The sequence below is a fragment of the Oncorhynchus gorbuscha genome, linkage group LG19, assembly GCF_021184085.1.
Source record: "Oncorhynchus gorbuscha isolate QuinsamMale2020 ecotype Even-year linkage group LG19, OgorEven_v1.0, whole genome shotgun sequence".
Taxonomy (NCBI): Eukaryota; Metazoa; Chordata; class Actinopteri; order Salmoniformes; family Salmonidae; genus Oncorhynchus; species Oncorhynchus gorbuscha.
In genome coordinates this window covers 13,071,961-13,087,961 of record NC_060191.1, presented here as the reverse complement: position 1 = coordinate 13,087,961, position 16,001 = coordinate 13,071,961, and the positions used below count along the sequence as shown (strand labels likewise).

General features: G+C 43.6%; 1 protein-coding gene across 1 annotated transcript; it reads right to left on the bottom strand.

The window, feature by feature from the left end:
* Nucleotides 1-482: 482 nt before the first annotated feature.
* On the bottom strand, nt 483-15,051 carry LOC124005869 (pituitary tumor-transforming gene 1 protein-interacting protein-like). Its single transcript, XM_046315497.1, has 7 exons — nt 14,796-15,051; nt 14,420-14,466; nt 13,428-13,536; nt 9,901-10,009; nt 8,314-8,379; nt 5,238-5,284; nt 483-1,063 (listed from the first exon to the last, which is right to left on the bottom strand). The coding sequence occupies exons 1-7, from the start codon at nt 14,908-14,910 to the stop codon at nt 1,014-1,016; spliced, it is 543 nt and encodes a 180-aa protein (XP_046171453.1). The 5' UTR covers nt 14,911-15,051; the 3' UTR covers nt 483-1,013.
* Between the last annotated feature and the right edge of the window lie 950 nt (nt 15,052-16,001).

Here is a 16,001-nt window from a genome sequence, read left to right as displayed (position 1 = left end):
AAAATCATGGAATTGGTGCAAGCCAATCAAGTTCTTCCACACCAATCTTGATGAACCTGTATGGTCCTCGCTTTGTGCACGAGGGCACAAATCATGCTGAAACAGGAAAGGGCCTTCCCCCCAAACTGTTGCCACAAAGATGGAACCACAGAGTCGTCTTGAATGTCATTGTATGCTGTAGCATTTAGATTTCCCTTCACTGAAACCAAGGGGCCTAGAATGAACAATGAAAAACAGTCCCAGACCATTATTACTCCTCCACCAAAGTTGTCACTAAGCATTCAGGTAGATAGCATGCTCCTGGCATCCCCCAAACCCAGATTCATCTGTCAGACTGCCAGATGGTGAGTGATTCATCACTCCAGAGGATGCGTTTCCACTGCTTTAGAGACCAATGGCGGTGAGCTTTACACCACTCCAGACGACACTTGGCATTGCGCATGGTGATCTTAGGCTTGTTGTTAAGTCGCTACAATTTTACATTTTACGTTGAAAGAAACATTTTATTAGGACATGTATCAGATTGAGCATAGATTATGTTCTTGGTTTATGAAATATATACAAAGCGCAAACGAACTCACAGATATTACAGTCATTTAAAACAAAGGCTCTTTAAATCAGATTTCACAAAAATACAAAGAATGTGCAGGAAGTTAAGAAGCTCCACTCAGTGCCATGTCTCCAACAGCAAACTAAATATTACAGACTTCCTCAAGCTTTTTAATCGTGTGACAAACGTAACATTTTCTCAAACTGTAAACCATTTTCATTCAAAACCTAAAATGAATGAATAAAAACTGCATTTAATAATTAGAGGGCAAAGGTTTGATTTAGATGAGTCATGATGATAGACTGGTCTGATAGATAGGTGTTTGTGTGTCTCTCAGAGTAGGGTGTCTCTGCTCTCTAAGATAAAACAGTCAGCAGGACAGGATGATAGTCAGTCCAAAGAAGGATAGAGCAGAGTAGAGCCATCTGAACAACTTCTCTTCACTCTCACACAGGTTTCTGGTTTACTCATTTTCAAACTTGCTGTATGGGTGGTCAGAGTCAGGGACAAGACCTGTAAAAACAAAGAGAGAGAGAGAGAGAGAAATAAAAAGGAAATATGGGGAACATTGAAAAACAGTGATTAGAAGCTGTTGGTTTATGACTGGGCTGTGTAGGGGTTGTACAGAGGATGGCTGGAGCATAGCGATCCTATTAAATTACTAGAGACATTAACCCTCAAAGTTCCAGAATGTGGTCAAAATGACAACCATATTGGGAAAAATCCAAACGAGTCTAATTGGAATGAATGGCAGTAGAGGCGTCATCCTGACTTCACATATGCAGGTAAAAAGTATGGGATGTGATATCGGAAATTGTGTAATAAATTTGTCTACCTAAAATACTGTCAGAATTATAAATACAGTTTGTAATGGTGTTTATACAAATGTTATGTTTAAATAGCCTCTAAAATATTAACAAACAGACCACAAATGTCAAATGTTTTGTTATCTTGGAAAACTATATGATATTTGTATTTTTTAATTTAACTAGGCAAGTCAGTTAAGAACAAATTTTTATTTACATTGACGGCCTACACCCAAACCTGGACGACGCTGGGCCAATTGTGCGCTGCCATATGGGTCTCCCAATCACGGCCGGATGTGATAGAGCCTGGATTCGAACCAGGGACTGTAGTGATGCGGTAACTTAGACCGCTGCGCCACTCGGGAGCCTTAATGATACAATCGGTACTGGTTGCATTTACAACTTGTCTAAGACCTATCATCAACTGATATCAGCCAGTGTATGATGTGGATTGACTGCATTGTTCGAATGGAATGTTGGCAAATTGGAAGTTAAGTTAAAACACTAATGGAATCTTTCCTCTAAAACGGCCTGGCTAGCTAACAAACAAACATACAATGCAGATAAATTATTCAAATTCATTATTTTACACAATATCTTATCACAGCACTGGCAAACCATGATTGACCAACTCCCTGACAAAACGGCAAAAATGTATCCCATCATAAGAAGGTTCATTGTAGTATTCTATATAGCTACATTGTCTAGGGGTTGTCCAGAGGCTGCCAAAGGGTTGTACAGAGGCTGCCAAAGGGTTGTCCAGAGGCTGCCAAAGGGTTGTCCAGAGGCTGCCAAAGGGTTGTCCAGAGGCTGCCAAAGGGTTGTCCAGAGGCTGCCAAAGGGTTGTCCAGAGGCTGCCAAAGGGTTGTCCAGAGGCTGCCAAAGGGTTGTCCAGAGGCTGCCAAAGGGTTGTCCAGAGGCTGCCAAAGGGTTGTCCAGAGGCTGCCAAAGGGTTGTCCAGAGGCTGCCAAAGGGTTGTCCAGAGGCTGCCAAAGGGTTGTCCAGAGGCTGCCAAAGGGTTGTCCAGAGGCTGCCAAAGGGTTGTCCAGAGGCTGCCAAAGGGTTGTCCAGAGGCTGCCAAAGGGTTGTCCAGAGGCGGCCAAAGGGTTGTCCAGAGGCGGCCAAAGGGTTGTCCAGAGGCTGCCAAAGGGTTGTCCAGAGGCGGCCAAAGGGTTGTCCAGAGGCGGCCAAAGGGTTGTCCAGAGGCGGCCAAAGGGTTGTCCAGAGGCGGCCAAAGGGTTGTCCAGAGGCGGCCAAAGGGTTGTACAGAGGCGGCCAAAGGGTTGTCCAGAGGCTGCCAAAGGGTTGTCCAGAGGCAAAGGGGCCAAAGGGTTGTCCAGAGGCGGCCAAAGGGTTGTCCAGAGGCGGCCAAAGGGTTGTCCAGAGGCGGCCAAAGGGTTGTCCAGAGGCGGCCAAAGGGTTGTCCAGAGGCGGCCAAAGGGTTGTCCAGAGGCGGCCAAAGGGTTGTCCAGAGGCGGCCAAAGGGTTGTCCAGAGGCGGCCAAAGGGTTGTCCAGAGGCTGCCAAAGGGTTGTCCAGAGGCGGCCAAAGGGTTGTACAGAGGCTGCCAAAGGGTTGTACAGAGGTTGCCAAAGGGTTGTACAGAGGCTGCCAAAGGGTTGTCCAGAGGCTGCCAAAGGGTTGTACAGAGGCTGCCAAAGGGTTGTACAGAGGCTGCCAAAGGGTTGTACAGAGGCGGCCAAAGGGTTGTACAGAGGCGGCCAAAGGGTTGTACAGAGGCGGCCAAAGGGTTGTACAGAGGCGGCCAAAGGGTTGTCCAGAGGCGGCCAAAGGGTTGTCCAGAGGCGGCCAAAGGGTTGTCCAGAGGCGGCCAAAGGGTTGTCCAGAGGCGGCCAAAGGGTTGTCCAGAGGCGGCCAAAGGGTTGTCCAGAGGCGGCCAAAGGGTTGTACAGAGGCGGCCAAAGGGTTGTACAGAGGCGGCCAAAGGGGGCCAAAGGGTTGTCCAGAGGCGGCCAAAGAGTTGTACAGAGGCTGCCAAAGGGTTGTACAGACGCTGCCAAAGGGTTGTACAGACGCTGCCAAAGGGTTGTACAGACGCTGCCAAAGGGTTGTACAGAGGCGGCCAAAGGGTTGTACAGAGGCTGCCAAAGGGTTGTACAGAGGCTGCCAAAGGGTTGTACAGAGGCTGCCAAAGGTTGTACAGAGGCTGCCGAGATGGGAATGTGGTGCAGGTCACTAGGTGTTGTTTAATCTTTGAGAATTGACTGAGTGAAAAGGCACACACAGGTAGAGATTTACACTTTGTGAGTCTGGTCCTCCTGAAATGCAACAGACGTTGAGTTGACCTAACTCAGACATTAAGCAGAACCTACTCGTACACACACACACACACGCACGCACACACACCTCTCGTTTGAGTAGCAGACAAATGCCAAGCAGTCCCTAATGTACATAGACTTCAGTAAGCAGGAGGCATGTGAAGGAGACCACCATCCATCACTCTGTCATATTGTCCATAAAGAAAATCACAATTGATGTGGAACTGCAACCAATAGTACAGAACCATGTTAACACATACACACACCTCAAGAACGCGAAGGCAATGTACGGAAAGATCTCAAACTTGACAACGCGTCAATAACAGAAATATTCACTGGGAATATGGAGCAATGGGGGTTCCTGTCTTTCTATGTGCTCTCTAGTCACTTTTCAGAGGGCTTTAGAGTTGTGCTACCCCCCTCTCACACTTAACCAGAAGCAGATGTCTTCATACAACCCCCTCCTTCCAGTCCCAGGGTCAGAGGCCTAGCATAGAGCAGAGGTCACAGTATCAGACCCCAGGGACACTCTACCCAGCTTGTCTCATAACTCCCATAATTCCTATAGACTGAAAAATGCCAGTGACTTTCCCAAAATTTCTACATTTTCCAAAAAAAAACCCGTTGGATAATTCCTGGAATGAGAAGGGAATAAGCAGGAAGTCCAAGAATCGCACCCGCATTTCAGTCAACCTTGGGACTGACTGCAGTGCTCATATGTCCCATCATTCCTATTCACCCCAGGGAGCCCTCTGCCCTACAGACTGCTGTTCATTCCTAGTCACCTCACCTCTCTGCTCCCCCCTCTCTCCTACACTGTCTGGCATACTGAATAAATCAGCTAACCAAGCCTTACGGGTTGTTAAAGTATTCCGAATCAAGATATGACCTGAGACCGAGTTGGCCTGTGTTTCTGTATCAATGTTTCAACATGGGGATCTGTGTGTGTTGTGCTGACCTGTATTAACATGCAGACGGTAATGAGATGCCCAGTATCCGACATCCAAAGTGTGACGCATCGTGTAAGAATTGATTTCGAGAGACTTGAGGTAGAGTAACCAATATGTGGGCTGCGTTGGCTTGCTTTGGGACACGTTCACTACGCTGAATAATGCATTAACGTGACCGAGGATGGAAATTCAATAAGCAACACCCTAGAAAATATGGAAATGGACGGCCCTATGGATCGAGGACAATGAACGCTGAATGCTCATCCCATTACGCCCAAGTTAAGCACATCAGGTCACAGAACAGTAAGAGGCATGTAAATGTACAGTCTCAGAAGACTTTCATATCAGGTGAAGAAGAGCAAGGTCATTGGGTCAGGTTATGAGGAGGTGTATCTTAGGTCTAATTTCATAAGAGGTTAGAGGGAGTCCTTGGTTCATATTAGATTCACGATAAGTTGCTCGTAAAAAGTTGAGACATAGCATTGTATACATTTATGTAGTTCTGTCCTTGAGCTGTTCTGTATCACGTTTCATGTTTTGTGTGGACCCCAGGAAGAGTAGCTGATGCTGTGGCAACAGTTAATGTGAATCCTAAAAAAAATTAGCTAAAATAATGATATTTAACTTCTACATGTAGCGAGGGAGATACGTACCATACTTCTTGCGGATGTCATCATGCCTCACCTTCCTCTCCACCTTCCTGTCAGAGTAGAGGACAACGCTAGTCATGTTCTAACAGTAACATGACAATCAGCAACACTGGAACATGTAATAAACCGCTAACAGAAGAACACAGCGCAGGATAATGAACATTAGGAAATGAAGGATTTATAAAGTCTTCAGTCAGTACTTCTGGGTAATGAAGGATTTATAAAGTCTTCAGTCAGTACTTCTGGGTAATGTAGGATTTATAAAGTCTTCTCAGTCAGTACTTCTGGGTAATGAAGGATTTATAAAGTCTTCTCAGTCAGTACTTCTGGGTAATGAAGGAGATTGTGAATACAAGCCTCATACTTGATAAACCACCAGTCAGTGAGCACTGTTACATGCACACAATCATACGATTATTGAGGATAGTCAGATTAATATAATAGTTTGTTTTAAACGTTGACATGTCTTGCAAGAAGAACGATTTCCCAAATAATCCTTACATGGACACATCTGAACGAGACATTTGATAAATGCAGAAAATCGCCAAACAAAATAAAGTTCTACCACAGCGACCATGTTATTTTTTCCGAAGACTATTTGATTCTGAGGACATAAAGTTTATATGTAAAAAGCATACGTTCAATTTGTCCAAACTCACGTCACTCGTGCATAAGAGGGAGGCTTGTGCTACCGGTGCTGGCACATCTGCAGATCAATTACACCGATGGAACACGGATTAAGCCGTTTACATGCCCTAACAATTCCAGAGATCGCGTAGAAAACCAAGTGTTATAATCGGCGTATGCTTACTTCGATGTAGACCGTATGCTGATTAAGCTAAGCAGACTAAGGTGTTTACATGACTATTGCCATACTAGGCCTACTGCCATAATCACTTTAATATGCAATTATTATTGTGCATGTAAACGTACTTAGTCAGTGGGAGTTTCTGCTAAACTTGTTACATGTTGTTTCACACTGCTGCTTTTAGCACCTCAGCTTTCTCACCAGTGACACTTCACAGTTGCTGCACCATAGTCCCCCAGCCTCCTCAGAGGAGCCCCGCTTAATGGAAGACCTTTGCCCAAGCTGCAAATACCTTATCAAGTCAACTAATGGAATGCAGTCATGGAGATCAAATATGGTTGTCAAAAGCAATCAATAACAAAAGTGGCATCTATATCTGTCCTCTACCAATAAAATGTTGCCTCCACACTCCATCTTGTTGAACGAAGCTGCCATGCCTTAAAGTGGCATCTATATCTGTCCTCTACAAACCAAAAGTTGCCTCCACCCTCCAGCTTGCTGAACGAAGCTGCCATGCCTTAAAGTGGCATCTATATCTGTCCTCTACAAACAAAAAGTTGCCTCCACCCTCAATCTTGTTGAACGAAGCTGCCATGCCTTAAAGTGGCAGCATTAAGCCTTTAGACACCTGACATTATTTAAGGCGGCTTTAGTGTCATTGTTTACCTCCCCACGGCCCCTGATAGAGGCTCGTAAACAACAAGACGCTGTGTTTTACACCGGCATGGCCAGCAGTAGGTGAAATACGAGCACAGGGCAGGCTGAGGAGCCTGCCATCCAGCCATCGCTCTAACTTTATGGGTTACACAAAGGAGGCGGGGAGGGGTGGTGGGTGTGATTGTTTTGTTGGCCCCTCCAGGGACGTAAATTCACTGGGTCCCCAGTGGCAGTCCCACACAAAGACAGACAGTGTAAATCAGTCTGGGCTCTTTAATGCCAGGTAGTGATCTGGGGAGCAGCAATCAGTGGAGGCAGGCAGGCTGAGAGGCAGAGAGGAGCAGAGGCTGTCCTGACCACCATCTGTCTCCCCCACCTCTCTCCCGCTCAGCTGCCTGACTCCCACATAACCATGCACGAAGGCAACAAGTGAGCGACCGGTAGAAAATGAAAAAGAGCGAAAGGGATGAATACAATCTCAAAGACTCAAGTGCACTCTGTCTTTCTAAACTCGCTCTCTAACGCCGTCGTAGACCTCCCAAAACCCCTTGGTTTGATAACCTAAACCCTGTGTATTTCAATGGGACATTCCCCAACATAGAGATACAGTAAAAGTCGGTGGAGTCTAGATGGTGGGGATGTGGTAACTTATGTCTGTTTAGTTGTTCTGTAGAATGTTCCCCATCTGTAGCTCAGATGACAGAGGGCCCAGAGCTCTTAGCTGTGCCCTAACCTCTCCATCTGCAGACTCTGGGGATGTGCTGTAAGCTCTCTAGAGGTTCCCTCCTCTCCCATGGTGCCGAAAACAGGCCTGGGTCCTCTGTTCCCATCAGAACACCAACACTGTCTATGTAGGTCAGTACACTAACACAGACTATCCACACCAGGAACTGACTGAGTGAATATACTCTACATTCCCTGGCTTGATAGAAGAAAGGTTCACAGAGGTTGGTTTAATTCAGAAACACAGTGAGCCAAGACTCCCCAGTACACCACGTGACATGATAAACTTACTGTACCGACTGTCTTTCTGCATGACTGACTGCTCACTACGTTAAACAACACATCAAGCTCGGTGGATGACAGGCGGGAAGAAATGTAAAGAAAGGCTAAAACATTTATGTAAAGGGAGTGATTCAGTGTAGGAGGAAGAGTGGCTCAGCACCCCATTTCTACCACTACACTATGTAGTAGCACGTTCTCTACTCAGCACACACTTATCAAAGTGCAGCTGCTGAAGACGAAGAGCTGGAATCAGTGATTACAATCCTCTCGGTTGGTGTTTGGGGATACACACACACACAGTATTTCTCCTGGGGACGGTGCTGCTTGAAGAGCCGCAGGCACAGCTCACCAACTGTTCAAATCCCCAACCCTGACAGAGAACGTCTCCATAGATGATCACCAACAACAGAGTAGAAAACTCTGAATCTGACTAGGTAGCTGTGGGAAGTGGTTTCGATAATTGAAACAGATACAAGCACCTCCCCATAAATCTAAGCAACTAACAGTGTGGGCTCACACAAATGATTGTGTTGATAAAATGGGGCATCTTTTCGTAGTGGTTTGAAAGCCAGTGTGAAGCAGAGGGTGTGATAACTAATGAATCCGTACCGTTCATCAGCACGCTGTCTGATCTCCTCTCTCCTCCTGGCAAACCTCTCCTCATCTCTGTCTGGCCTGGTGAGACAGAGACACAGGCAGTGTTACAATCACCTTGAAACATCACGGTTTACAGACAGAGACACAGGCAGTGTTACAATCACCTTGAAACATCACGGTTTACAGACAGAGACACAGGCAGTGTTACAATCACCTTGAAACATCACGGTTTACAGACAGAGACACAGGCAGTGTTACAATCACCTTGAAACATCACGGTTTACAGACAGAGACACAGGCAGTGTTACAATCACCTTGAAACATCACGGTTTACAGACAGAGACACAGGCAGTGTTACAATCACCTTGAAACATCACGGTTTACAGACAGAGACACAGGCAGCGTTACAATCACCTTGAAACATCACGGTTTACAGACAGAGACACAGGCAGCGTTACAATCACCTTGAAACATCACGGTTTACAGACAGAGACACAGGCAGTGTTACAATCACCTTGAAACATCACGGTTTACAGACAGAGACACAGGCAGTGTTACAATCACCTTGAAACATCACGGTTTACAGACAGAGACACAGGCAGTGTTACAATCACCTTGAAACATCACGGTTAACAGACAGAGACACAGGCAGCGTTACAATCACCTTGAAACATCACGGTTTACAGACAGCGACACACGAGCACAGACTGGTCTTATGAACACACTGTCCGTGTACAGTATATGATATACTCTGTCTCCAAGTGGAAATGAGACTTGGTATTCCTTGTCAACAATAACACTGCAAGTTCTGTTGTATAGAACGGCTGTTGCTCTTCACTTTGCATAGATGCTGCCAACAAGAAGTAATCCTGTATCCTGTCATTCTGCTGCTTGTGTTTAACGCAAAAGTGAGGCTGCTGTTGTGTAAGCTTGGAAAGGGGAAAGGTTCTGACAGGTGAGAGGTTCTGCTGGGGAAACGAGAGAGGTGTCATCTTTGTTAATTGGATGTAATCTTAAAATGGAACAAATCATTATGCCAATATATGCAGAGGCATTCCAATGTTTGGGAGGTGAGAAATATGAACTGTGTGGAATTTCATTTCGGACAGACATGTTGTTTCATCTTCACGGTCTTCATGTTTAGTTAGGATAGATGATTGAGATGCACAGAGCGGCTGCATTTAAATGGCTGCCAATCAGGGTGTCAGGCCAGCAAGCATTTGATTGACATGCCGTTTTAAAACATTCCACTTTGTAGTGACAGTTTCTTCTTCCTTCCTCCTAGCGTTGCATAACAAGCAGGGCAGGATCAGCATCCAGCACTGCACCTAACTGTTTTAATAAAAGGGTGTAACCACTGTACACGGACTGTGTATGTTAATAGAGATTTGCATTTTGAATAATCTGATGTTGGATGTAACACAAAGATATGCAGAATATCAGCACATTTATGAGGAGTCTGAGGTATTGAAAGACATGGTTAGTGTGGAGGTTTTCCTAGGATTATGAACAAGACCGCCTGATAAAGCCCTTGCCATTCTTTGAAAGTTTGCCTTAACATTAGACAGGGCAATTTGGTGACATCACTTCGTGTCTTACCCTGATTGACGTTTCTTGCAGCAACAGCAGCAGCAGCAACAGACTGTGATGCTGATGATAATGGTCCCGCCTAACACTGCCATGGCGATGATCAGGGCCTCGAAGTTCACTGGAACAGAGAGAAAAGGTCTAGGGTCAAGATCTGAACAAATAACATGCTTCAAAGTTATTTAACATTTTAAGTGAATTTCACAACACACTATCCTTTATCGAGGATGAAGAGAACATTTCATTATTAATGTGATTATGCATTTATTCTATCAATATGTAGGTATATGACTAATAAACCCATGAGGAATCAGACCGATCCAAATGAGGGGTGCACAGACTGCACTGATGCTGATTAGTTGAGAAAGTCAGATATGCAGTATTATTTAATAAGCCTGAGCAGTACCAGCCTGTGATTGAGCGATATGAAAGGCTCAGTTTTGGCACTCAGACTACAAATTCAACAATGCACCTTTGTTAAACAATACTGCCACCTGCTGGTGTGTTTTTCAAATTACACATGGGATTTTATGCCAAGATTTTTGTACTTGTTCAATTTGGTTTGGACAAAAGAAATGTTGGTCAAGAATTGTAGCATAGTATTCTTCTTACCTTTAGGTTTTGAATGCATGAGTCACAAGTTCAGAAGGCTTTTAAAACTGATTAGTAACTAGTTTGGACAAAAATGGTTGTTTCCAGATTCTCAAGTCATAAAACATTGCATTCTCAATTAATTATGCCAATATTTGTGGCAGGGAGATTTTTTTCCAAAACAAAATGATAGATCTCTTCTTTTATTATAAAAATGATCATAACACTGTGGAATGTATGTTATTCCTTAGTATCTAGCCCTGGAATCTAACCTCATGCTCAGAAACCAGCCAGACACCCCATGCTGTTGTCATCTGTGGCCCAGAGGCCTATGATCAGAACCCCAGCAGGCAGCTCCAGCAGGCAGCCACAGTATGTGTGTGTGTTTGTGTGGATCAGTCAGTGGGGTGGCTCTAATCAACACAGAACAGCCAGAGGGGGCAGGCTGGCTGACTGACTGACATCTACTAGGCCTGAATGAGCCACAGCCTGGTCACCCCGCTACCATCTAGAAGGCGGAGACAATACAGGTGCATCAAAGCTGGGATCGAGAGAATGAAAAACAGCTTCCATCTCCAGGCCATCAGACTGTCAAATAGTCACCACTAGCCAGCCTCCGCCCAGTAACCTACCCTGAACCTTAGTCACTGTTACTTGCCAGCTACCACTAAGTACTCTACCCTGCACCTTACAGACTGCTGCCTTATGTACATAGTCAATTAACACTGGTCACTTTAATCATGTTTCCATACTGCACACCTGGATTGTACAATATTTGCACATTATTCTTTTTTTTAAATGATTCAAGCTCTGTTAAGTTGGTTGTTGATCATTGCTAAGACAGCCATTTAAGTCTTGCCGTAACATTTAAGCCGATTTAAGTGAAAGCTGTAACTGGGCCACTCAGGAACATTCAATGTTGTCTTGGTAAGCAACTCCAGTGTACACTGAGTGTATAAAAACATTAGGAATACATAGTCCGACTGGGTGAAAGCTATGATCCCTTATTGATGTGACCTGTTAAATCCACTTCAAATCAGTGTCGATGAAGGGGAGGAGACAGGTTAAAGAATATCTTTTAAGCCTTGAGACAATTGGAGACATGGATTGTGTATGTGCACCATTCAGATGGAGAAAGGGCAGGAGAAAAGACTTAAGTGTGTTTGAACGGGGTAGTAGGTGCCAGGCGACCGGTTTGCGTCAAGAATTGAAACTCTGCTGTTTGTTTGTTTTTTCACGCTCAACAGTTTCCTGTGTGAATCAAGAGTGGTGGTCCATCAGCCAAAGGACATCCAGCCAACTTGACATCTGTGGGAGGCATCTGAGTCCACATGGTCCAGCATTCCTGTGGAACGCTTTCGAAACCTTGTAGAGTCCATGCACAGACTAATTGAGGCTGTTCTGAGGGGAAACCGGGGGTTGTTCCTAATGTTTTAGGAAGGTGTTTTTAATGTTTTCTACACTCAGTGTGTTTTAGGTTATTGTCTTGCTGAAAGGTGAATTCATATCCTAGTGTCTGGTGGAAACAGACAGACAGGGTTTCTTCTAGGATTTTGTCTGTGCTTAGCTCCATTCTGTTTATTTTTTTTATCCTGAAACACTGACCCAGCCTTAACGATTACAAGCATACCCATAACATGATGCAGCCACCACTATGCTTGAAAATATGGAGTAGTACCCAGTAATGTGTTGTACTGGGTTTGCCCCAAACATAACACTTTGCATTCAGGGCAAAATGTGAATTGCTTTGCCTTATTTCTTTCACTATTACTTTGTTGCCTTGTTACAAACACAATGCATGTTTTGGAATATTTTTTATTCTGTACAGACTTCCTTCTTTTCACTCCATCAATTAGGACAGTATGTGGAGTAACTACTGTACAATGTTGTTGAACCATCCTCACTTTTCCTATCACAGCCAGTAAACTCTAACTGTTTTCAAGTCACTGAACAGTTTCCAATCTCTCAGGCAACTGAGTTAGGAAGGACTCCTGTCTCTTTATAGTGACTGGGTATGTTGATACGCCACCGAAAGTGTAATTAATAACTTCATGTTCAAAAGGGATATTTAATGTCTGCTTTTTATTTTATTTTGACCCATCTACCAATAGGTGCCCTTCTTTGTGAGGCATTGGAAAATCGCCCTGGTTTTTGTGGTTGAATCTGTGTTTGAAAGTCACTGCTCGACCATACAGATAATTGCATGTGTGCGGTACCGAGATGAGGTGGTCATTCAAAAAAAAACAGGTTAAACACTATAATTACACATTGACATTATGGGGTATTGTGTGTAGGCCAGTGACAAACTCTCAGCCTTTAACAAACACAACCAAATGTAGAAAAGTCAAGGGATGTGAATACGTTCTCAGCAGCCAGTTCATTAGGAACGCCACTCAGTTCACAAAAATGGATTGCTCCTACAGACAGTGAGTCACGTGGCAGTGTCTTACTATATAACGCAGGCAGACAGAGGCATTCCGTTACTGTTCGAATGTTACAATGGGAAAAACAAGTGACCTAAGCGACTTTGAGCTTGGTATGATCGTCAGTGCCAAGCCTGCCCTTTTCCAGTATCTCAGAAACTGCCCTGCCTCCTGGGCTTTACACACACAGCAGTGTCTAGGGTTTACATTGAATAATGTGACAAAAATAACATCCAGTCAGCAGTAGTTCAGATGTACTATTATGTATTAATCTGTTGCTATATTGACCTGAACAGACACCCAACAAAGCATGTGGCCCGCCATGGGCTGATGTGGGTACAGGGCAGGCTTTTGTTTTAGCAAAGCACTAACACACTTGATTACACTAATCCATGTCTAAATGAAACAAAACAATACGTTGATTAGTACAATCAGGTGTGTTCTTGCTCGGGTGGGACTAAATCCTGCACCCACATCAGGTCGTCTAATGGGAGGTCCCATCGTGTAAAACTTCATTTCACTCACCCCAGCACACTCCCCATCGTGCCTGTGACAGTTTACACACTGCAGGCGGAGGCAGAATGTAGCTCACTGGGTAGTCTGTGCAGGTGTCGTTGGTCATGCACCACAGGCACTGAGAAAAGACAAGGCAGGGTGGTTAGAGCGTTGGACTAGTAACCGGAAGGTTGCGAGTTCAAACCCCCGAGCTGACAAGGTACAAATCTGTCGTTCTGCCCCTGAACAGGCAGTTAACCCACTGTTCCCAGGCCGTCATTGAAAATAAGAATGTGTTCTTAACTGACTTGCCTGGTTAAATAAAGGTCAAATAAAATAGAAATGAGCCTAATACTTCAATTCTCAAAGAGTTGATATGCGCAGGATCACCTATTCCCAGCCTTCACCCATGTCCTTGACTGTGTCCATAATTTAATGTATTAATATTAGTGATTGGGGGTGGGGAATTGATAATTACATATCAAGATATTATTTTTGACGATACATCATATTGCATTGTTTTTACAATATCACTATATTACTTTTGAACTAGTCGGCTGAACCTACAGCAAAACTCCAGTATTTGTCCTTCAAAGTGTTCTCCATCTTTTTAAATTGGGAGCCAATTTGTTTACAGCACTTTTATTTAGATGACTGATCAAAACGTGTTTTCTCATGTCTCTCTCTTGTCCCTCTGCAGCAGACATATGGTGAGAAATATGTTTGGAACATCGAATCGCAATAGATATGGAATAATGAGAATCACCAATATATATCGTATCGGCATCTAAGTATCGTGATAATATCGTATGTTGAGGTCCCTATCAATTATCTGCCTTTATTTGTAGAGTAGCTCAAATGGATTCGGACATGACGTTCAATGATGTGACAAAATGGTACAAATAAACTAATATATATATATATACTGTTTTATTGAACATAGCCTGAGTGCTATAGTTAGTAGCCAAGGCTATAATGTATACGCTTTACAAATAGGAAGTGTTCCATAATATTCTGCTTACCTTTGGGTTTTGAATGCATGAGTCACACGTTGAGAAGGTTTTGCAAGCTGAAATGAAAGGACATGTGTGTTCTTATTTGCATTCTAAGCTGTGCCGTGCTTAAAACTAGGCTAAGTCGCCATACTGCCTACAATTGTGCATGTCACATCAACTCAAAGTTTATGATTTTTGCTAACCTAGCAAGCTAACGTTAGCTGATGACGCATTTCAGTTATGGTTAGCTAGCTAGCCATCGAGACCTTACAAGTGGCAAAATACAAACAAATAAATGAAACGAGCAATGACAAGACTGAACCATGCTGTTGATACATTTCGTAGCCAAAAACGTAGGAATAGTAGTCTGCTAAATGACTTAAATGTAAATGTAGTATCTTACAATTCAATGGCGTTGGCGTAGTACTAGTGAGACATTCTGCTCGGCTAACGAGGACACAGGTTACAGTCACAACAACAAGCAATGAGCTCATGATTCCTCTCTCTGTTTTATTCATGTTACGATGCTATGTTGAACTACTCTATCAGGCTACACTTTCTAAAACAAGCAAAAACGTAACTCCTGGAGTTGCCAAGACCAAGCTGGCAAATAATCTAAACAAACGAGTTACTTCCGGGTTCTCCCCTAGGTTGAAGATACTTTTCAAAAGGATGAAGAAGAACATACTGACACCTACTGCAGTGCAGGACGCAGTACAAGCGAGAGTGCTCACATTATCCACCAGGTTGCGGTACAACACCATCAGTCTGGTACCTGCAGAGGAATAAATTATGATTTGCCATAGAAATAGTCAGGGTAACTATCAAAACAGTTTCCCATTGAGACCTCACAAGGGCGAGATCTCATTTCCGTTGTCAGATTTAATATGATTCTATGTAGTTAGACTCCATGCCAATAAAGCCTTTTGGATGTCATTTAATTGAGAGAGATAAAGGTCATATGTATCTAATTCGAGTCTAATCTGGGTGACCTTCCCACTTTGCAGGCATTCACCACAGTGGTGAATTAACAGGTTAAATGTCAATCCCAACTCATGGTGGTAATGATGCAAGGCTGTCCTTGAGCTCCAACCTGGCTATCTACAGCAAGGGTTCTGGGGTTACATATGTGCTACAGTAGAGAGAACAAAACTAGCACCTGCCACATTCATTATTCCTATAAGGTCGATGCCCTAACAACAATGGGAAAAAATAATTGCTTTAATATATAGAGCCAAAAAGCTTTAGATCGTTTAAACCAGGCCTAATTCTAGAGTGAATTGGTGTCTAATAGCCATCAATTGCCTTGTAATAGCATGTTTTGAATGAATAGACTCTCCAATGCCTATAAATAATTATGGATTTTATTATATCTGTGAGTGAAGTGCTGATTATTATACAGTCAAGTCAATAATTATTGGCATCCTTGATGAAGATCAGCCAAATATAGTGTATAAAATAAATAATTCAAATACTGAGCTAAACCGTATGCATTTAAAAATATATATATATTATTTTATACTAATACAATTGCTCAGAGAAAGACTTTGTTTCACACATAATTTGTAAAAAATCTAAAAAAGATAGGGGTCAAAATGATTGGCACCCA

What these genes read in the sequence shown, in the direction of transcription:
- LOC124005869 (XM_046315497.1), bottom strand. Translation starts at nt 14,910, where the DNA reads ATGAATAAAACAGAGAGAGGAATCATGAGCTCATTGCTTGTTGTTGTG. An exon ending in TACGCCAACGCCATTGAATT is followed by an intron (nt 14,467 to 14,795) that starts GTAAGATACTAC and finishes CTTTCATTTCAG; the next exon opens with CTTGCAAAACCTTCTCAACG. An exon ending in TGACATCCGCAAGAAGTATG is followed by an intron (nt 1,064 to 5,237) that starts GTACGTATCTCC and finishes TTGTTTTTACAG; the next exon opens with GTCTTGTCCCTGACTCTGAC.